Raw genomic sequence first — 22,256 nt, forward strand, 5'->3', positions numbered from 1 at the left:
CCTAGCAACCCAAAGCCACCTGTCAGAACAATATTCAGGCTAGATTTACATACAAAGTAATTCCAAAAAGGTGATAAATTCCTTTCAAACAAGAAGCTGTGGTGACTTGTGCTTACACTACTGTTCATCCATCCATCCATCCAGCTGTGTCTAAACATTGCTGTTAGATCTCACTAGTGCTTTTAGGCAACTTTTGTTATGATTAAAAATGTACCAACTGTCAATACAACACATACCTAATGCATATAACCACTGAGATTCAAAATAAATACTAGATAACAGCTGCCCCTAGAGAGTGGCTGTAATTGAACTCAGCACAAGAGCCAGAAATCCCTACCGGCTTTACACAACCTAAGCTAATTTCTTCTCTTTCTGTTGAGCTCATATCAAGAACAACTTATGGTCCCTACTCTTTCTCCCCCATCCTAAATTCCCCAGTTATAACCAAAAACTATAAATTCAACATTAAAGATTTGGATTAATTATTCTGACCATTTGTTAAAACACTTTTGGGCTTGCACATTATTGTTCCTTTGCTTTTAGGATTCCAAGATATTCAACCTGCTCAACAAAGTTGAACAGGATTCTTCCCATACAGAGAAGGCTTGACTGATAGGAATGTGCTGGCTAAAAATGTAATGAGCTGTGCAATGATTAACCCTTGGAAGAAGGGCATTTTGTGTTTCTCAAATCAAGTCTAGGAGAGTTCCCTTACAACCAGTATACTGTACTGTACACGAGTACAGCAATCAGGAAGTCATCTGTAAATTTCCTTTCCTTGCATTGAAGCAAATATTTCAGTAGTTTGGTGACCATTCCAAATTTAGATCTGACCACAGTACAGCACCTTACTGCTGCTAGGTAAGAGTACCAGTTGGGGACAAATTTATATCCACTTTCGCTTTTTTCTAAGAATCGTTTCAACAACAACTTCATCGAAGTTATGAGAAACCAACGCCGAACAAAAGAAGAGATTAGGAGGGATAATCAAAAGTTTCGTCAAAGTAGTAGTTTTAAGGAAGGTCTTAAAGAAGGAAAGGGAGATGCAGAGGGGTTTAGGGAAGGAATTGCAGAGCATGGGGCCTAGGCAGCTGATGGCATAGCTGCCAATGGTGGGGTGAAGGAAAATGGGACGCACGAGAAGCCAGAATCAGAAACGGAGAGGTTATAAGGCTGGAGGAGACCATAGAGGGATTTAAACACAAGGATGAGAATTTTAAATTTGAGGCATTGAGGGACTGGGATTCAAGGGGTAGGGGGTAGAGCTTAGTATTGCTGAGGAAGCCAGAGCTGCTCTAGTTCTTTCTAGTGTGGCATCTGGTGAAGCTCATCCTGTGTTTCTTACTACCATGTAAGAGAGTTTTCATTTAAAAAAAACACTGAACGTGTTGGCAATGTAGAAATCTGGAACACCCTTCCCCCAAAAGACTGTGGCTGCTGGGACAATTGGAGCTTTCAAGACCAAGATCGAAATACTTTTGTTAGGTAAGGGTATTGAGGGACAGGGAGCTAAGATGGGCAAATGAAGTTGAGGTATAGATCAGCCATGATCTAACTGAATAGCAGAGGGGCTGAATGGTCTACTTCTGCTCCTATGTAAATACACAGCAAAAATTAGTTCAATTTTAAAAAGGTAGCAAAAGTGACTCAAGAAACTACAGATCAATGAGTTTGACGTCAATTGTGGGTAAAGTTATGGAAACCCTTATTAAATATAATATGGAATTTCTGGATTGAAATAAAATCATAGAAGAGCCAATATGGATTCATGAAGGACAGGTATTGTCAGTCTAACTTACTGGTTTTCTTTGAGAGTGTGACAAAGGAACTTGATAGGGATAGGGCAGTGGATGTGGTTACTTGGATTTCAGTAAGGCCTTTGATACAATTCCTCTGGAAAGGCTGGTACTGAAAATAAAGAAGCAGGAATCAGTGGAAATATTTTACAGTGGATGCGTGATTGGTTGACCGATAGAACCCAGGGGATGTGGTGCAGGAATTGTCATCAGACTGGGAGAATGATACCAGTGGGTTCCCACAGGGGTCTGTTTTGGGACCTCTTTTTTTTTGTTTAATATCTCTCTCTAAATGATCTGGAGCTAGGAGTTACAAGCATAGTGGCTAAATTTACAGATGCTACGAAGCTAATGAAGGTTGTAGATTGCAAAGCTGAACAGGATAAGTTGCAGGAGGATTTGAATATACTTGGGAATTGTGCAGACAGGTGGCAGATGAAATTTAATGTAGAGAAATGCAAAGTGCTTCACACGGGGACAAAAAATCCAGGAAGGGACTATTACTAAGATGGGAAGAAAATAACGTGCATGGAAAATTGAAGTGATCTGGGGGTCCTGATTGACAATAAATTGAAGCTATCGCAGCAATGCTCGGTGGCAATGAGTGAAGAAACTCTGATGTTGAGATGCATTAAAAGGTTGATATTGAGCCAAAATAGTTAATCGTGCCACTTTATAAATCTTTGGTGCGACCACACTTGGAAAATTATGTACAGTTCTGGTTGCTGCAGCACAAGAAGGATATTGCAGCTGTTGAAAGAATACAGTAGAGAGCAACCACAATGATTGAGGGGCTGGAGGGATTGGATTATGAGGAGAGATTATGTAAATTGGGCATGTTCTCACTGGAAAAGAGAACATTGAGAGATTGCTGTTTTTAGGATTCTAAAGGGACTAGATAATTACAAGCTATTTCACCTTGTCCAGAACAGTAGACCCAGAGGACACGGCCTGACCTTGAAGGGGGGGGAAGATTCAAAACTAATCTGCGGAAACAATGGGGCTAATTTTAACCTAACTCGCAGGGCGAGAAATCCACCAAATCAGGTGGAATGCTGATTTTACACCCCACCCAATATCGGTTTCCCGACGGGGCGGGTTAGGTTAATACTGCTCCCAATATTTCAGTGAGCGAGTGGTCAATCTATGGAACAGGCTCCAGAGGGAGATGGTGGAAACAGTTAGTATTGATTCATTCAAATGCAAATGAGATAGATTTCTTTCAGAAAACACTATTTTGGGATACAGTATATGAGTAATTTGAGACATGACATGTGGTAAGTGTAGCATGATTGGGAGGAACAGGTGATTTTGGACCTATGGTTCCCAAAGCCCTCCTCCACTGGGGGTTTTCCTCACCTCATGTCTGGGTCTGTTGGAGACTGATAGAGATTGATTGCTCTGATTAGTCAAATAACTCCATTATCATTGTATCATCCGACTACCAGGATGGTAGAAGGAGAACTAGGTGGACCTTGGTCTTTTTTTGTCTAGCAATTCCTATGTTTCGATTAGCATCTGGAAAGAGAAAAGACAAGGTAATGTTTCGTTGACCCATCATTCTTTCCACTAGAGTTTTCATTATTGAAGAAAATTTCCAAAAGCAAACCAAAACCCATTGTGAGGGCTCACAAGGACAGCAAGTAGTTTAATTTAGGCATTGTCTTAATTTTGAACATCTGACCTGGATGTTACAATGAGGACAATATTTGAATGCTGATTCTAAAATTAATAGAAAATATACCATGGGTATATTTTCCACCAGATGTGCCGTATATGAGGCGTTGTCACTGTTGTGATAGGGCTGACTGACTGACTTTGTTGTTTCTGTTACAGAGTTTCAGAGTCAAAGGCTCATGTGGAATTGGACACTTCGTTGTTTCTCTCTCACCTGGATGCGATTTGGAAAGGATTTATCAATATGCATGGTGTGGCAAAGTTTGTCACTAAAGCCTACCCAGTCTCTGGATCTATTGACTATCTCGTAGAGGTAAGAAATTCTCCTCTCTTTCCCCCCCCCCCCCTCTAGTTTTCTCCCTTCAGAAGGCGCTGACACGTTGCTGGTGTAAAGTTCCACATGCAGCATTTTACCTAACTGACCAAGCTTCCTGTGTTAGACCCAGACAGTGAATGCTCTTTGGACAATATACCATGAAGGGTATCCCTGCTGAGCTCCGTCCTAAACTCAGTTTGTGCTGAGGTGGCAGCTGGGGTAGGACATTGGCCTCAATGCCCCAAGGCTAGGGAGAGAAAAATCAGTGAGTTCCCAATCCTGACTGCTATCTAGCCACACCTGCTTGGAAGTGTGCGTGTGGAAGTCAAATGAGTATGCTGGCTCTGAGGGAGCTCTCCTGCACTGATTTGGGAACAGCCAGAGGATCCTTCACTCTGTTCACACTGCTGATTTTAAGATTATTAAATTATTCTTAGCCGCTGTAATCTGCTGGGGGCGGGGAGGAATTAGATCCTGCTTAATTTTTTAGGATTAATAATGATTGAACATTTTTTTTAATCTGTTAAGAAACATGAGTACAAAGATATTAAACACAAATAAATTCTTCCACTAATCACTTCTCTGGACGCTGTGGAGCCAGGAGAAACATCAAGAGTTTAGAACAGCCCTGAATAGTGTTTGTGCTCTGGGACTGAATGCGGAAACTAGAAGCTGAGTTTCAAATTACGTACATCACAGAGACACAAAGTTTAGTGCATCTCAGCTACATTAGGATAGCACACAGCATAAGTTGTATTAAGGTGATTGAGATGATGAGAGTGCAGTTCCAGTGTGTCACTCTTTCTGCACCAACTTAAGGAGTTTTTAAAGTTACTGTTTTCTGTCTTTTGTTGGCTAACGGTCTCCTGTATTGAACTGCGTAACTTTACAAGCATTGATATTTTCCCAGGTCATTTGATGTGTAGTGATATCAGGATTTTATTTAATCCTGAAAATAATTCGATCAAGGTTGGAGTAGTTACTTTGAGACCTTTATTTTTAAAACCTTTTCCACGTTTCAGTTTGAAGTGATGCATCTTGTTTTTGGTGGCCTCCTGACGAGGCTTTTAAAATTAAAACTTTGGACATACTTCTTTTATTGTAAGTTTAAAACCTAATTATTGCAAAATGGCCCAAGTGGGAGGGAAGAAAAAGACATGGCTACCGATAATTTTAAAATTGTTAACTGTCACCCTCACTCACTTTACTTTTTCTCCCCCTGCTCCGACTGATTATTCTCAAATCTGACATTCTTTATAAATTAAAGCATTTGTGGACTTAATTGTCAACAAGAAACCAGGCCAGAATTTTATCTTTTGTCACATCCATCCTAGCAGTTGTCACCAATTTTGAGGTATCATTTTCTCTGTTTTATTCGTTACTGCAAAGCAGAACTTTGCACAGCCAATAGATATGAAGTAATTTACATCAATTCCAGTCAGCTCGGATTCATTGTCGATATTGGGGGGAGAATAGTTTCACGTGCAGCACTAGGGCCAAGGTCATTTCCTCCTCGGCCCTATGAAAGGGGATTGTCTGCTTTTCTAATCGAGTTTTCCACCCAAGATGTTAACTGATAGATTTGCATATTAAGTCTTGGATTCTGGTCATAGCATAAAATCAGTAGAAAAATTATATTCAACAAAAGGCATGCATGCATAAGCAAATAAAGATGATCAAGAGGAGGAGATCCCTAGTTCCATCTATTCCTGAGGGCAGATTGTTAGTGATAACAGCGGGCGGTCACCTGTCCTCTGTCCTTATTTTTAGATGAAATATAGCATTTTTAGCAGCAAATTTAGCTCTTGCCTTTGTCAATGATCTAAACCACCCTGACAGTGTTGCAGAGTCTATTTATTTTTTGAATTTTTAAAATGTAACTATTTGTGTTGTTTTCTTAGGATTTGCCAGATACAATTCACATTGGTGGCAGGATTTCACCCCACACAGTCTGGGATTATGTAGGAAAACTGAAGTCATCTCTTTCCAAGGTATTGTACTGTGGTTTAGTCAGTGTGATAATTATGATCTGCTAAAGATTTTGTGTTGTCATGTAAATTTCATTACATAATTTTACTTTCTCTCCATAATTAGGAGTTAGGGATTTGCATGGATTTATAGTTGGAATTGGTTCTTCAATTTCATTTGTCATGCAGAAAAGTCTAGCCTTAAATATAATCTTTTCACTTTTCCATTGCAAGTAACATTTATTCAGACTTTTCAGCTGATGCTAAAAGCATCTATTCAACAATCTCTGGGTCACTCTTCTGACAGACACAAGGAGCCAGAAGCATGCTGTATACATCATCTCTTTTGCTGATGCTGACTTTAGAAAACCTGGTGCATAGATTTGTGATTGTGGCAGCACTGGTAACATTGTAATTGGAGAATACTTTCTATATATAAAAAAAATCATCCTGCAAATTCTTCAAAACGACCCTGATACTGTGACTGTACAACTACATATAACCAGACAGGATAGCTACATGTAACATAGCATACTGCAACTGCTGGTCTGATTTCAAATACCATGTTACAACAGAAATTCTCTATCTCTGTTCCTCTTGTAAATAACTAATCTTTGTGTGTTCCAGCATCCCTATTACTGCAAACTTTTGTCAACAATTTTCATTATAAAATACTTTTTGTACTAGAATTGGAGAATATAAAAATTGTTCTTTGTAGTAATATACTCAAAATGAATGCCTAAAATTCTAAACTAGTACACAAGGGAAAAAAACAAAACTATTGACTCTGGTCACTGCAAGTCCCTTTAATGCGTGGGTGTTTGCCTGCCTGCATATGTAGCACACATTCTCCCACCAACAAGACTTATTAACTGCTACTGGCTGCCCAAAGATGTGGATCTTGAGCACATGCCATATCAGCTGTTACAGTCCTCAGCCTTCTGTGTTTGGCAGATATGAGGATGCTATTGTGAACCACATCAGAATGTTTACAATTCCTCACTGGTTTTAAGTACTACTGGCAGAGGTGTTCAGGCAGGAACATTTTGGTGGGTAAATGGAGTTGAGGTACAGATCAGCCATGATCTAATTGAATGAGTATAGTGTTCGAGGGGCTGAATGGCCTCTTCCTGCTCCTAACTTTCTGTATGCAAGTGTTGAGATTTGGTGGGGAAGGGAATCCATGTGGAGATGTCGCTACTGATTTAGTTACTGGTCACAACTGTAATTGCAGCCTAGCTTTTGTTTTAAGTGATTTTTTTTTTTGTTTTCTTTCCGTGGACAATGCAGGAAGTCTGTCTCATTCGTTTTCACCCAGCCACGGACGAAGAGGAAGTCACCTACATCTCACTCTATTCCTACTTCAACAGCCGGGGGCGGTTCGGCGTGGTGGCAAATAACGCCAGACACATCAAGGACCTCTATCTAATTCCGCTTGCTGCTAATCACCCGATTCCCTCCAAATTATTACCTTTTGAGGGCCCAGGTAAGAGCAGATTATTTAGAAACATGAATAGCAAAATGCAAGTTGATCATCAACTGTACAGTCACAGATAACCTGGTAACACAGCTATATGTATGTGTGTGTGTACACACTGTACCAAACACACAGCTACGTGGTGTACTTACACGTACCTATGCAGTGGCCATCGTCTTTGAGGGTGAAATTTCCTGTTTAAAGGTATTGTCTCTCCTTTTCCAGAGTTTTTTTGCACCATCTTGTGAGAGCTCACTATATTCACAACCTCGCTCCTTCCACCATCTGTGGAAAGCCAGGCTGAATGCCACTAAAACTGGCTACAGGGGGGTGTATGCTAGACCCGGAGTGACTTGCAGAAGTGATGTGGCCTCAACTCTTCCCCTCTATCCCTACCACAGCAGCACAGATGAGATGTCTAATGCAATGTGACTGAGGATGCAGATACGCCTCCCATTGCTTTGTGGCACTTTACGCACTCATACATAAGATCATTAAATATGTAAATAGCATCTTCCCAGTTACACACAGTAACATGAAATCTATAAATTGTGTCCTTACGCAATTATGGGGTTCATTGCAGCAGTTACAGGATTAAACATTTGATATCACAAATGAATTTCTAAACCCGCTCGTTAAAATGAGTACCGAAAACTGAGTAAATGATCGCTACAGACCGTGACGTAATTTTATAAGATTGAGGTGTGCAGTATTGGGCGATGCTTGTATAACAGTTTGCTATAGGAGCTGCCTGAGTGTTTGGTATTGTCAGTCTAGTACTGTGTGAGGGGCAGGAACATTGTAAGCACGGTATCAGCTTATAGGCATCTATGCACTTAAAGGGGAATAAGTACCATTTGATCTTAAGAACGTAACAAATAGAATGAGCAGTCTAACTTCAAGGTTTTGATTTTTGGCTTATACTGAAACAACTGGAGCAACTTCAAGACAAAAAGGTGAGTCCATTCAATTTGAAAAGCCTGTGTGGCAGCCAACATTCCTGATGGAGGTGAGCAGAGGTGTAATTTAGTATGATCTCGCCCTGTGTCGCAGGTTTATACTTCTATAATTTCTTGAAAAATTAATTTAAAATATATATTTATACAGAAAAGCAAAGGTTTTTTTTTCTGGCATTCTGTTGTATTATAGCTCATAGTTACTGCCTTCCCAGGACAGGTTTTGGAACTTGTTACTGTGTCATACACTTCTTTGGGTTCTTTCTACACCAAGATTGTTCTGTTGGGCTTTCGTTTAAATTATTAAATAGAACTAGATTCAAATATGGCAGCCTCATTGATATTAACAGCACTGTATTTTGAGGCTTTAGAGTATTGGAGAATTTAACCAGTATTCTGTCCCCTTATAACAACAGCTAGCATGCTTAACTACATATTTGCTCTTAGCATATTTTTTTTTTAAAACTAAAATTCTAAATAATTCCTATATGATTTTCACTTATTTTTCATGCATATTACTTTGATTATACCACAAGTATTATCTTGTCGAATATCAGGCAAAAAATTAATTCTGGTGTTTGGAGATGTAAAGTTCTCATAACGATTGTAATTCTTTCTGCATCAGTGAATATTTATTCAGCTTCTCTGTGCACATTTAGGGTTTGTCTTTTGGTATCTTCTTTTCTGGAGCAGATTTTTACATTGGGTAGTTTCTGATATCTTCACACCTGTATATTTTGTGTACAAAATGTTTTTTTTGTTTTCAGTATTGTAACTTTGTTTTCATCATTACTATTATTAATAAAGTTATTTCCAGAACATTGCATTTGGGATTCTTGTGAGTTTGAAGTGTTCAGCAATGGATGAGGTTCAGCGCCTGGCACCGTAACGACATTCAATGGGGTTTCAGTCCTGGACCCTTGAAAGTGTTTGAAGTTCAGCACCTCATACTGGGAGAGTGTTTGGGATGCAGCAGCTGGCATTGTGATAGGGTTTGATGCAGTTCAGAGCCTGCATATTTCCTTTTTGCAGCATTCATTGTGGGGGAGGCTCCTGCGTACCTTACCTTTGCAGTGCTGGATGGGGATTTCAGACCCTGCTCATTATACGTTGGCTGTGGTGAATGTGGATTCATTGTCTGCAGGTAACACCTCAACACCTGTACTGTTTAGATATAACATCTGAGAGGCTTCCTCCTGACTAATCATTTAAGTTGCATTATCTGTTTATGAAAATGAATTTCAGAAAGTTCCCATTGGTACTACTTTCTAATGTATTTGTAAATTACAACAAAATGATAACCTTGACAAGGGACCATTTTTGTTTATAATTCTTACCATCCTGCATCCTGCCCCATTTCATGTCCCCTGTTCTAATGTTATTCTTCTCTGCATTTATGTAACTTACTCCGTGATCAGTGGAGCTGCTGACAGATTTTCCTTTCTCTTTGTACTGTTCCCTCATACTACAGTCTGCTGGCATGTAGTGCTCTATCTCTCAATCTGATTCAGAACTGGCAACATTTGTCCATTCAGGGCAGTTGATTGGGTTAGTTTCAAAGTCAAGCTCTATGACTAGGAGATTGGTTCTCTGCTCTTGAAGCTGCCATGCTGCCATTCAGTATTGTGTGGTTTGTAACTAGTTTTCTGTATGCCTTTGGTTAAAGTGTGATCAGTCCCGTTAAATCACACGCTGTTGAGTGACGCTAGACTCCACGTGATAGCTACGACCAGTACTTTATCCCTTCCCTTGATGAATTAAGAACGTAGGGAAAAGGAAATGGCTCTAGGTCCAACAAGCCTGTACCTTTTTGATAAATCAATCCCACTCAACCTACCTACCTACCTTCTCACCATATCCCTCAATCCCTCTCACCATGAATGCATCTAATGGTCTTTGGAACCCATTCATACGGTGCTACAATGGCATTCCCTGATAACTTATTCAAGTTTAAAGTGTTACCTTAACAGACCAGAGTTGGTAGTTTGTTCCACACAATAGATAGATTTTTAAAAATGTGTTCTTGGGATGTCAGTAACGCTGGCAATGCAATACTGTCCCTAGGGCATTAAGAGTCAACCATGTAGTGTGGGACTGGAGTCAGATGTAGAAAGCCCTTTCCCGAAGGATATTGGTGAACCAGTTTGGTTTTTACAACCAGAGGCAGCTTTCATGGTCATATTATCTGGTGCCAGACCAATTCACTTTCCCAGTTTAGGTGGGATTTGACCACATCACCTCAGGATTGCTAGTCTAGAACCAAAACTGCTAGGATATCGTACCCTTATAAAAATGTCATTATCTGTTTATGGTGATTAAATCTTTCTGCACAGCAACAAAAGATCAGCAATAATCACACAATTAGGGTGTTCTTACCAGTGTCTTTTTTTAATGCTGTGCTTATCATCAGAATCAGCAGTAAAATGCAGAATTTAATTTATAAGGTAGTCCTGTGTAAAGATCTTGAGATGATGTCTTAATTTATATCCAGTTTTTAAATTGAAGCTTGTCCTACAATCCAGAACTCAGAATGTGGGATTTCTGCCTCGATTCGTGAACTTTCCTTGATTACCCTGCTGAGTCCATCCATTATCGGCCTTTTACTCAGCAAATGCATACACATTGTAGTGTGTGTCTACACACAAAAGACATACATAAAAAATTGTTGCTGACTACATGTTGGCAAGAGGGCATCTGCAAAGATTGACCTCCATGAGATTCAGCGATGACCGTGAGCACAGTAGCTTGGAATCCTAGACACGTCTGAACTTTGCCTCTGAACTTGTGGAAACACAAAACTTAACCGTGATAGAGATGTTGCCTTGCAGTGCAGCAACATTCTCACTGCTCCAGTATCTGCCCAAGTCCAGCCTGCAATGAGAACGTCTTATTTATATCAACAATATAAATTGGCTCTCGACGTACTGATGCCATTGTCAGATTTCTGCGTGTTCCCCAACACTAGAACAGCTCTGAAAATATATTTGCCAGATTCTCTTTTCCCACTCTCCCATGTTTAGTATATACACCAGTACAGGATTTTAAATGCTGTCCAGTTCTGTTTATTGTAGATGATCAGAGCTGGACCCGTTTTGGCTGTGTTTGTTAATGTCAGATAGAGGATTTGGCTTTACACTTGGTTAGAACTGCAAGTAGGCAGAGCGACAGTACAATAACTACAAAAAGAAAATCAGGAACCCACATTAAGGCTAGTGTTCCCAGCACAGTGCAGTGTTAGGATTGTATAAATCCTAACATGAAATGACTTCAGGGATGCAACACAGCTTTTGGTGTAGTTCCTAAAACAATTTTTTTCAAAAAAATATCAAGTAACCAACAAATGTCATTCCATAAGTCGATTATGTATATCAATCTCCTCACCAAAGTGGCAAGATTTTTTATCTGTAAATTGAAAAGACCTGGATCAACAGTGGATTGGATTGGACAAAACCTTGCAGTGCCAGCTCCACTGATTGCTTAGCAGGTTTACACAACAAGCAGCTGAGTCATGTTGACGGAGGATCTCTGGTTCAACCCATAGGCTGTGCTGTTAACTGATCTCAGTCAGAGCAACTGTGGAAGTGCTACCAGTTAGGAAAAGGGAAAATCAGCTAGTGTTCCCAGTCCTGATAGTCCACCAGTAAATGTGTGTGAATGGGGACAGGATTCGGCCAGACTGTACTGTACCCTGCGGTTGAATAGCCTGCTGACATGGACTGTCAATGCTCATGTATGAATCATGGTCACTTGGACAAGGTACTAGAGGGTGAACAGTCCAATGAATGGGGTTTGGATGCTTGTGACACAGTGCAGCCCTGAGCCCGGCAGTTACTGCAGCACTTAAAGCCAGGAGAAACCCTGAGATCTGAAATGAAAAGAAAGCTCCTGATGTAGTTGGACATTCTTCTGAAAGCTAGGATTTTGAGATGCATTTTTTGGGGTAAAGTTGATCCATTATTCATCTGCCATTGATCTGAAAGTGCTCAGTATACCTACCCATGCCTTGCACCATGAATATAGTTTATTCCTCGTATAAAATTAGAAGCAGTATTTTCACAAGTTAAATTTCTGACCATAACGGCGTCGCTGTGCTTAGTTGCTGGCCTTGCAGTGGAATTTGGGGAGAACATTCGGAGAATTACATTTGTGAAATTGTTTCATGCTTCAGTAAAAGAAAACAACACGCTATGTAATTGTGACTTTTATTGTACCAGTGAAAGGCACTGGATAACTCCATTAAATAAGTCAGGATACCACTCCCCTCTCTGTAGGTTCAGAATGTAGTGAGACCATTGAGCCATTAATAGTTGCAGGCCCAGTGTTCAATCCCCAGTCTGTATTGATCCACTGATCTCGGAGCGGCCAGTTGAGGTGCTACAATTGCTGAGGACTTTAAAAGATCAACCGGGGATCCTGCTGTTGATCTCTACCCAGTGACACCTGTGATGCCTACCCAGTCAAATATCCTGCTGACACTGTCTAGACTCGCACATTAAGAATGGCCATTTGGGTGGGTTGCTGGAGAGCGACCTGAGCTTGTGGAACTGTGCCACAGTGAGAATTATTGCCTTCACAACAGGATGGTAGAGGATGGAATCAAAAGAGAATATGGTGAGAAAGCTGAAATTGAACAACTTGTAGCATTTTTCAAACGGAGAAACTGGGTGAAGGGCCAGGACTTGTAGAGCAGGGCAGCACTGAAGTTAAACCAGGAAGCAGTGATTTGACAGGTCTGGTTTACATCTAATTTTAATTTGTTTCATCTTGTAATCAACACAGATTAGTAGAAAGGTAAATTAGGGTAGCTTTTTATTGGCAATTTTTTTTTCAACTAATAGGCAGCTTGTTCAAATGTACTTTATAGAAAGAACTTGCAGTTATATAGCACCTTATCACATCCTCAGAATATCCCAAAATGCTTCACGACCGGAGAATTACTTTTTAAAGTGATGTAGATAAATGTGGCAGCCAATTTGCGCGCAGCAAGATCCCACAAACAGCAAAAAAGAAAAATGAGAATTTAATCTGTTTCTTGGTGGCATTGGTTGAGGGAGGAATGTTGTCTGGAACACCAGGAGAACTCCTTGTGCTCCTTCGAATAGTGCGATGGGATCTTTTTATGTCCACCTGAAGCAATGGAACAGGCAGGCGGGACCTCAGTTTAACGTCTCATCCAAAAGACAATGCCTTTGACAATGGAACACTCCATCGACTGCACTGGAATGTCGACCAGGATTAAATGCTCAGGTCTTGCAATGGGATTTGAACCTACAGACTTCACAGGCAAGAGTGTTACCAACTGAGCCTAGCTGACGCTTAAATAGGACCTGATGTCTCTGATTTTATTCAGTATCAGCATCAGATGAGGCAGTTACATTGATGTGACCAGATAATCAGTGATTAACAGGAGCATTTTCCCAAGTTTTCACCTAATACATGCGCATAGATTTTTAATTTGTGATTTATATAGCTATTTTTTGCAACTTATTTTAAGTTTTAAATTTTGTTGGAGTGTATAATTATTGTTTATAACCTGTAGATTTCATTGTGTTACAAGTAATTTCTGTGAGCCAGCGAAACAATTCTGAGTAGGTTTAAACAGGCTTTGCCATATTTTTGGTACGTTTATTTTAAATTTGAGAGTAAGACTGACTTCACCTTGGTTAATTTGAACTGAACCCTCAAGGTCCAGTCGGAAAATGGATGTCACCATACCGAAGGGTTAATGCTGAAAAATTAACATTGCAGTGCTTTAGGTAATTCAACCTAAAAGTGTGGTTATCAGCAGGAAGACTAGGTTCAATAGAGTTTCAAACCCCAGCTATTGATGATAGATGTGAGGGATTCAAAATCAAAGGGCACGAGTCCAAAATGAGAGAGTTGTGAGTAAGAAAGTCAGGCAGAACTTTTTCATCCGAGAGTGATAGGGTTGTGGAAGAGCTTGCCAAGGACGGCCTTTGAAGCAGACTGTAAACATGGTTTCAAGAGATAGAAGGAATAGAGAAAGGGTGAGTAGATATTGAAACAGATTGTTGCGCCTAATGGGCCTTTTGTGTTTCTGAAGCCTATGTTCGTATAAATTAACACTGACCGTGGTTTATCAAACCAAATTTGATCAGCCAAACAAAAGTAGATTTAACAGGTAAGCATCTATTAATTTCCCCCATCGCTGCCAAAGCCCGAGTCCATTGCTTCATCACCTCTAGGCTTGGTTTCTTTAACAGTCAGCCTCCGCCTCAACCATCCACAAGATTCAACTCATCCAAAAAAGCTGCAACCCTTGTCCTCACCCACACTCACAACACCCCATCCTCTCCAAGCTCCACTGGCTCCCTCTGCCTCAGCTAGTTCACATCAGAATTCTTCTCCCTGCTTACAAATTGCCCCACTATATCTTTACGCCTTATGCCGGCTCCACTGCTCTTAACACTGAGCTTCTCCTTGTCCCCTTGCTCATTGCTCCATCATTGTTGGCCACCCATTCCGCCACTATGCTCCTACTCTGCCCACTTCCCTCCTTGCTTTCAAAAACCTCAAAACACTTCTTTTCAAACATGCCTTCAACCCTCATCCCTTCCAACATTCTCCAATTTTATTTCCTGCTCCATAGCCCATTGTTTCTTTTCCTCATTAATGTAAAGCACTTTGAGACCTTTCCCTACAACTGAGGGGCACTGAACAAGTGCACGCTGTTCTTGTTGCATTTAAGATTTGTGCTGAGGATTTTTAGTTGAAAATTGGACTGAATTGCTATGATCTGGAATGTGCTGCCTGAAAGGGTGGTGGGAGTAGATTCAGTAGTAACTTTCAAAAGGGAATTGGATAAACACTTGTAAAGGAAAAATTTGCAGGGCAATGGGGAAAGAGCAGGGGGAGTGGGATTGGTTGGATAGCTCTTTTAAAGAGCCGGCACTGGCACGATGGGCCCAATGGCCTCATTCTGTGCTGTATCATTCCAACGCTGTTTGACTGGCTGGTTCTCTGATCCTCTGCCCAAGTTTGAGAAATGGAAACTGTTAGCTACTGATTCATCAGATCGAAGGGGGAAACGCTTGGTACTGAACAGCCACTCTTACTGGGTGTATGATCTGACGAGGTAAGTATTCTGCATCACCGTACAGTAAAGTCCTAGCGCCAGCTTCAGAAAGGGGGACTGTAATCTATTGTGTGTAGCACACATGGCAGAAATATTCATTCACTGAGATATGTGACCGCTCACCTAAAGTGGACAGGGGGCCCCAGACAAGAAGCGACGCCGGCTGGTGCAGTGGGAACAGCAGTGTCTGACTGTCACTAATAATCTACCGTTTAGCCCCTGGGCGAAAGCAAGTGGTGTAAAGATTAATTGGAATGGGGTCTCTTCAGTTAGTATAGGCTAGTTTGCCAGGAAGTCGGGCAGAACTTTTTCATCCGAGAGTAATAGTATTGAGGAAGGACGGCCAATGAAGCAAATTATAGAACTGGTTTCAAGAGATGGAGAATTACCGAGCAGAACTATTCCCATCAATCGGCTTTTTCGCTAAACGTTTGAATTGACAGCTTAGCTGGTTATTTTACTGAGAGCCTGAACAGAAGAGTCAGTCCGTGTCGCTTCGTTGCAGCAGCTCACACACCGCTTGAAATCAGCCACGGCGAAAATCTGTGTGGGTGAGTACCGTGAACCCTGCTAAATATTCCCCCAAAATCACCTCTGTGGGGTCTTTAACGACGTACGAAGTTTTCTATTTTACAATATTCCCTATTTACGATGCCTTTTCCCTGGATCCTCCTGTCACTCGAGGCAGGTTGCCCTGAATGAAGGTGGGGGTCCCGGGGTGCCTCCTACACGGCGGGTCTGAGTGGGTTAGGCCTGTGACGTGTAAAAAGTAAAACTGATCCCATCGAGACACTCCAGAACATAGAATCTTACAGCACAGAAGGAGGCCTTTCGGCCCATCGCGCCTCTGCCAGCTCTTTGAAAGAGCTATCCAATTAGCCCCACTCCCTCTGCTCTTTCCCCATAGCCCTGCATTTTTTTTTCTTTTCAAGTATATATCCAGTTACCTTTTTGAATTTACCTGTTCTCCTTTGAGACTGAGGGAAGGTCCAATAATACAAGCGTTAGAACCGCCAGTAGTGATCAAACAGGAGACCTAATCGGGCTCTGAGTTTAAGATCTTACCACGCCTTGTGAAAACTACAAATAGTGTTGTTATCTCTGTGCTTAACCTGTGGAGACTGGGAACTGGTCTTATGTTTGTCTGAGTCCCCAAAACTACCGCGAGTCTGACTGGGTCACTTTCATGGGTTTGGCCTGTGATGTGTAAAACCAGTAAAGCTCTGATCCCCACTGAGACACTCCAGAACATAGAATCTTACAGCGCAGAAGGAGGCCATTCGGCCCATTCCCTCTGCTCTCTCCCCATAGCCCGCTAAAATCTTCCTTTTTAAATATGTGTTCCAATTCCCTTTTGAAAGTTACTACTGAATCTGTTTCCACCGCCCTTTTCAGGCAGCGCATTCCAGATCATAACAACTGGCTGCGTAAAATAATTCTCATCTCCCCACTGGCTGTTTTGCCAATTAATTTTATTCCATAAAAGTTTCCATTAAATAAAAGCATTATGAATTCCAACCGTTTTCCATAAATAGCAGCCTCTCGCGTCAAGTTAGTGCCCCCCCCCCCCCCCCGCCTCAAACAAAAGGCATTTTATTGTAGTTGGGTTGTCTGAGATGATTATTAAACTGGTAAACTCTAAATCCAAGGCCTTAGTACCGGCTACAGTTGTGCAAAAGATTATATTGGAGTAAATTATCAGGGGAAATATTTTTTTGTTTTCCTGCTCTGCTGATATATTAAAAGGTTGCACGTGTATCGAGTGCTCGCGTTTCAGCTGGCCGAGGGGGCGGCCGTAGCAAGTTTACAACAGCATCCCCTCCTCAGCTGCTAACTGTACGGGAGCAGGGGGCGTGATCAGCCCACGGCCCCATCAGGTATTAACTCGCCGCCGTGTTTGTTTTTAAGTGTCACGAACCAGCCAACCAGTGCTTTAAAGGCGCTCCGTTTCAAATAGCCGGAGCATTTCTGAACTTACTGAAATTGAAAATGTGCTGCGCCTTTTATAGTTGGTAAAACAGCAAACCGCTATAAAGTATTAATGTAATCCAACTCTCGCGACGTGCGTGTGTGTGGGAGAGGATGTGGGTTTGTGTTTGTGTTTGTGAGACACGATGATACAGCCGTCAGTGCTGAATTATGTAAAATATTGTGCCCCCTCCTCTCCTGAAGGTGCTGACTCTTGTTAGGGTCCAGTTCCACAGGCACTGGCTGCACTCACCCCACCCCTGGCGAGGCGGCCATTCTTCATGCCTTGGCAGGCTATTCCACCCTGGAGGGCATCATCCTGCCCTCATCTGACATCCAGAGACATGCCATTTCCAGCAGGACTCACTAGATGAGTGATGGATGGAGGGGGGGGGGGATGTACTGATGCCAGCTGTGCCCCAATTGCTGCCCTCCCCGAGATCAGTAAGGAATCCATAGCGCACTACCCCTGCGCCTAATTTCTGACCTCGGTTTTTTCAAGATATTGAGCAGGAATATATATATAAACCGAAAATAATTAATTTGCCAGCGCGCAGGGCTTCAGCCATGATTTGTGTACATTATTGACCGCTGTTTGTGGGATTTGCTGTGTGCAAATTGGCTGCCGTGATTCCTACATTTGAAGTACCTTACATTACAACAGTGTCTAGACTTCAGAAGTACCTCATTGTCTGTAAAGCGCTTTGGGGCGTCCTGGGGTCGTGAAAGGTGCTACAACAATTCAAGTTCTTTCTTTCCTTCATTCTTTAAACTTTATTTCTAAAATCAAGTGATTGGCCTAGGTAGGCGATGCATTCACTCAGATGAGATTTATTTTACAAAAGACCGCAGTGTGAATCTTGTGACTTTTTTTTCCCGGAAGCTTGGATCTGCCAGGAGACTCTTCGATCCAGTAACCTGTGGCGTGGTTGACCGGAGGACGCGTGTTACTGGTTTCCAATCCACCCGAACGGACCCGTGTCCACTCTACGCCGAACTGAAGCGTGTTTGGGCTGGGACTCGCCCTGGGTTTAAAACTCGAGACATAAAGCCTGGCCCGATAGGGTTCTACTCGGAAGGAACCTGCTGCAGCGACTGAAGACCCTTTTCCCTCCCTCCCACTTATTCTGAAACTTGACAGTAACTAACGGGTAGAGAAGATCCTAGCTCAGAGCGTCATCAATCCCACATGCCTACAAGGAGACTCCCAGGACGCCTTTAAACCATTCACACCTGTGTTCTCTTTAATCTGGTTATTTATATTAAGTGGTACCTTTTCAGAGCTCAAACAAGGTTAATTAATTTTGAAATGTTTAAACCTTTAAAATAATTGTTTTCCCAGCGATAGACTGCATGTCCCAGACTGGTACTTCAAGCAATTACCCAATGTTATAGATTAGAGATGGAAATCCCAACCCATCCCATTACTGTCGATGGAATATATAATCCGGGAGTTGTGCACTTCAGGGAGGATTAACCAGAGATCTGCAACTCCAGGATTTCACAGTAAAGTGAACTGATGCCCCTCTTCTCCACCTGCCACCTCTCTCCTTCACTGCACTTCACTCTTCTCACCCAAATCCCCTCCACCTCCTCTCCACTCCCCCGTTAACCTCTGACCACAACACTCCTCCACCTCCTCTCCCACTCTGTCCATTCACCTCTCACGACAACACCTCCGCTCCATCCCCCTCCCTCCCTCCCTCCCTCCCTCTACCTACCCCTCCCTCCCTCCCTCTACCTACCCCTCCCTCCCTCCCTCTACCTACCCCTCCCTCCCTCCCTCTACTTACCCCTCCCTCCCTCCCTCTACCTACCCCTCCCTCTACCTACCCCTCCCTCTACCTACCCCTCCCTCCACCTACCCCTCCCTCTACCTACCCCTCCCTCCCTCCCTCTACCTACCCCTCCCTCCCTCTACCTACCCCTCCCTCCCTCCCTCTACCTACCCCTCCCTCCCTCCCTCCACCTACCCCTCCCTCCCTCTACCTCCCTCCCTCTACCTACCCCTCCCTCCCTCTACCTACCCCTCCCTCCCTCTACCCCTCCTCCCCATTATCTCTCGCTCGCCCCCTCCCTCCGCTCTCCCCCTCCCTCCCTCGCCTCCGCTCTCCGCCTCCCTCCCTCGCCTCCGCTCGCCCCCTCCCTCCCTCGCCTCCGCTCGCCCCCTCCCTCCCTCGCCTCCGCTCGCCCCCTCCCTCCCTCGCCTCCGCTCGCCCCCTCCCTCCCTCGCCTCCGCTCGCCCCCTCCCTCCCTCGCCTCCGCTCGCCCCCTCCCTCCCTCGCCTCCGCTCGCCCCCTCCCTCCCTCGCCTCCGCTCGCCCCCTCCCTCCCTCGCCTCCGCTCGCCCCCTCCCTCCCTCGCCTCCGCTCGCCCCCTCCCTCCCTCGCCTCCGCTCGCCCCCTCCCTCCCTCGCCTCCGCTCGCCCCCTCCCTCCCTCGCCTCCGCTCGCCCCCTCCCTCCCTCGCCTCCGCTCGCCCCCTCCCTCCCTCGCCTCCGCTCGCCCCCTCCCTCCCTCGCCTCCGCTCGCCCCCTCCCTCCCTCGCCTCCGCTCGCCCCCTCCCTCCCTCGCCTCCGCTCGCCCCCTCCCTCCCTCGCCTCCGCTCGCTCCCTCCCTCCGCTCGCCCCCTCCCTCCGCTCGCCCCCTCCCTCCCTCGCCTCCTCTCGCCCCCTCCCTCCCTCGCCTCCCCTCGCCCCCTCGCCTCCCCTCGCTCCCTCCCTCGCCTCCCCTCGCTCCCTCCCTCGCCTCCCCTCGCTCCCTCCCTCGCCTCCTCCCTCCCTCGCCTCCCCTTGCCCCCTCCCTCGCCTCCCCTCGCCCCCTCCCTCCATCGCCTCCCCTCGCCCCCTCCCTCCCTCGCCTCCCCTCGCCCCCTCCCTCCCTCGCCTCCCCTCGCCCCCTCCCTCCCTCGCCTCCCCTCGCCCCCTCCCTCCCTCGCCCCCTCCCTCCCGCCTCCCCTCGCCCCCTCCCTCCCTCGCCTCCCCTCGCCCCCTCCCTCCCTCGCCTCCCCTCGCCCCCTCCCTCCCTCGCCTCCCCTCGCCCCCTCCCTCCCTCGCCTCCCCTCGCCCCCTCCCTCCCTCGCCTCCCCTCGCCCCCTCCCTCCCTCGCCTCCCCTCGCCCCCTCCCTCCCTCGCCTCCCCTCGCCCCCTCCCTCCCTCGCCTCCCCTCGCCCCCTCCCTCCCTCGCCTCCCCTCGCCCCCTCCCTCCCTCGCCTCCCCTCGCCCCCTCCCTCCCTCGCCTCCGCTCGCCCCCTCCCTCCCTCGCCTCCGCTCGCCCCCTCCCTCCCTCGCCTCCGCTCGCCCCCTCCCTCCCTCGCCTCCGCTCGCCCCCTCCCTCCCTCGCCTCCGCTCGCCCCCTCCCTCCCTCGCCTCCGCTCGCCCCCTCCCTCCCTCGCCTCCGCTCGCCCCCTCCCTCCCTCGCCTCCGCTCGCCCCCTCCCTCCCTCGCCTCCGCTCGCCCCCTCCCTCCCTCGCCTCCGCTCGCCCCCTCCCTCCCTCGCCTCCGCTCGCCCCCTCCCTCCCTCGCCTCCGCTCGCCCCCTCCCTCCCTCGCCTCCGCTCGCCCCCTCCCTCGCCTCCGCTCGCCTCCGCTCGCCCCCTCCCTCGCCTCCGCTCGCCCCCGCTCGCCCCCTCGCCTCCGCTCGCCCCCTCCCTCCCTCGCCTCCGCTCGCCCCCTCCCTCCCTCGCCTCCGCTCGCCCCCTCCCTCCCTCGCCTCCGCTCGCCCCCTCCCTCCCTCGCCTCCGCTCGCCCCCTCCCTCCCTCGCCTCCGCTCGCCCCCTCCCTCCCTCGCCTCCGCTCGCCCCCTCCCTCCCTCGCCTCCGCTCGCCCCCTCCCTCCCTCGCCTCCGCTCGCCCCCTCCCTCCCTCGCCTCCGCTCGCCCCCTCCCTCCCTCGCCTCCGCTCGCCCCCTCCCTCCCTCGCCTCCGCTCGCCCCCTCCCTCCCTCGCCTCCGCTCGCCCCCTCCCTCCCTCGCCTCCGCTCGCCCCCTCCCTCCCTCGCCTCCCCTCGCCCCCTCCCTCCCTCGCCCCCTCCCTCCCTCGCCCCCTCCCTCCCTCGCCCCCTCCCTCCCTCGCCCCCTCCCTCCCTCGCCCCCTCCCTCCCTCGCCCCCTCCCTCCCTCGCCCCCTCCCTCCCTCGCCCCCTCCCTCCCTCGCCCCCTCCCTCCCTCGCCCCCTCCCTCCCTCGCCCCCTCCCTCCCTCGCCCCCTCCCTCCCTCGCCCCCTCCCTCCCTCGCCCCCTCCCTCCCTCGCCCCCTCCCTCCCTCGCCCCCTCCCTCCCTCGCCCCCTCCCTCCCTCGCCCCCTCCCTCCCTCGCCCCCTCCCTCCCTCGCCCCCTCCCTCCCTCGCCCCCTCCCTCCCTCGCCCCCTCCCTCCCTCGCCCCCTCCCTCCCTCGCCCCCTCCCTCCCTCGCCCCCTCCCTCCCTCGCCTCCGCTCGCCCCCTCCCTCGCCTCCGCTCGCCCCCTCCCTCCCTCGCCTCCGCTCGCCCCCTCCCTCCCTCGCCTCCGCTCGCCCCCTCCCTCCCTCGCCTCCGCTCGCCCCCTCCCTCCCTCGCCCCCGCTCGCCCCCTCCCTCCCTCGCCCCCCCTCGCCCCCTCCCTCCCTCGCCTCGCCCCCCCTCGCCCCCTCCCTCCCTCGCCTCGCCCCCCCTCGCCCCCTCCCTCCCTCGCCTCCCCTCGCCTCCTCCCTCCCTCGCCTCCCCTCGCCTCCTCCCTCCCTCGCCCCCTTCCTCCCCTCGCCCCCTCCCTCCCTCGCCTCCCGTCGCCCCCTCCCTCCCTCGCCTCCCGTCGCCCCCTCCCTCCCTCGCCCCCTCCCTCCCTCGCCTCCCCTCGCCCCCTCCCTCCCTCGCCTCCCCTCGCCCCCTCCCTCCCTCGCCTCCCCTCGCCCCCTCCCTCCCTCGCCTCCCCTCGCCCCCTCCCTCCCTCGCCTCCCCTCGCCCCCTCCCTCCCTCGCCTCCCCTCGCCCCCTCCCTCCCTCGCCTCCCCTCGCCCCCTCCCTCCCTCGCCTCCCCTCG

General features: G+C 47.3%; 1 protein-coding gene across 2 annotated transcripts in view; it reads left to right on the forward strand.

Annotated features, from left to right (window-relative positions):
- Positions 1-22,256, forward strand: part of LOC137335092 (death-inducer obliterator 1-like) — a 132,245-nt gene that overhangs the window by 104,298 nt on the left and 5,691 nt on the right. For both annotated transcript variants that reach the window (XM_068000200.1, XM_068000201.1), the window contains 3 exons: positions 3,633-3,786; positions 5,691-5,780; positions 7,047-7,242. In XM_068000200.1, the coding sequence (XP_067856301.1) occupies positions 3,633-3,786; positions 5,691-5,780; positions 7,047-7,242 (440 nt within the window). The remainder of the gene's footprint in view (positions 1-3,632; positions 3,787-5,690; positions 5,781-7,046; positions 7,243-22,256) is intronic.

Source organism: Heptranchias perlo, chromosome 19 (assembly GCF_035084215.1).
Source record: "Heptranchias perlo isolate sHepPer1 chromosome 19, sHepPer1.hap1, whole genome shotgun sequence".
NCBI lineage: Eukaryota > Metazoa > Chordata > Chondrichthyes > Hexanchiformes > Hexanchidae > Heptranchias > Heptranchias perlo.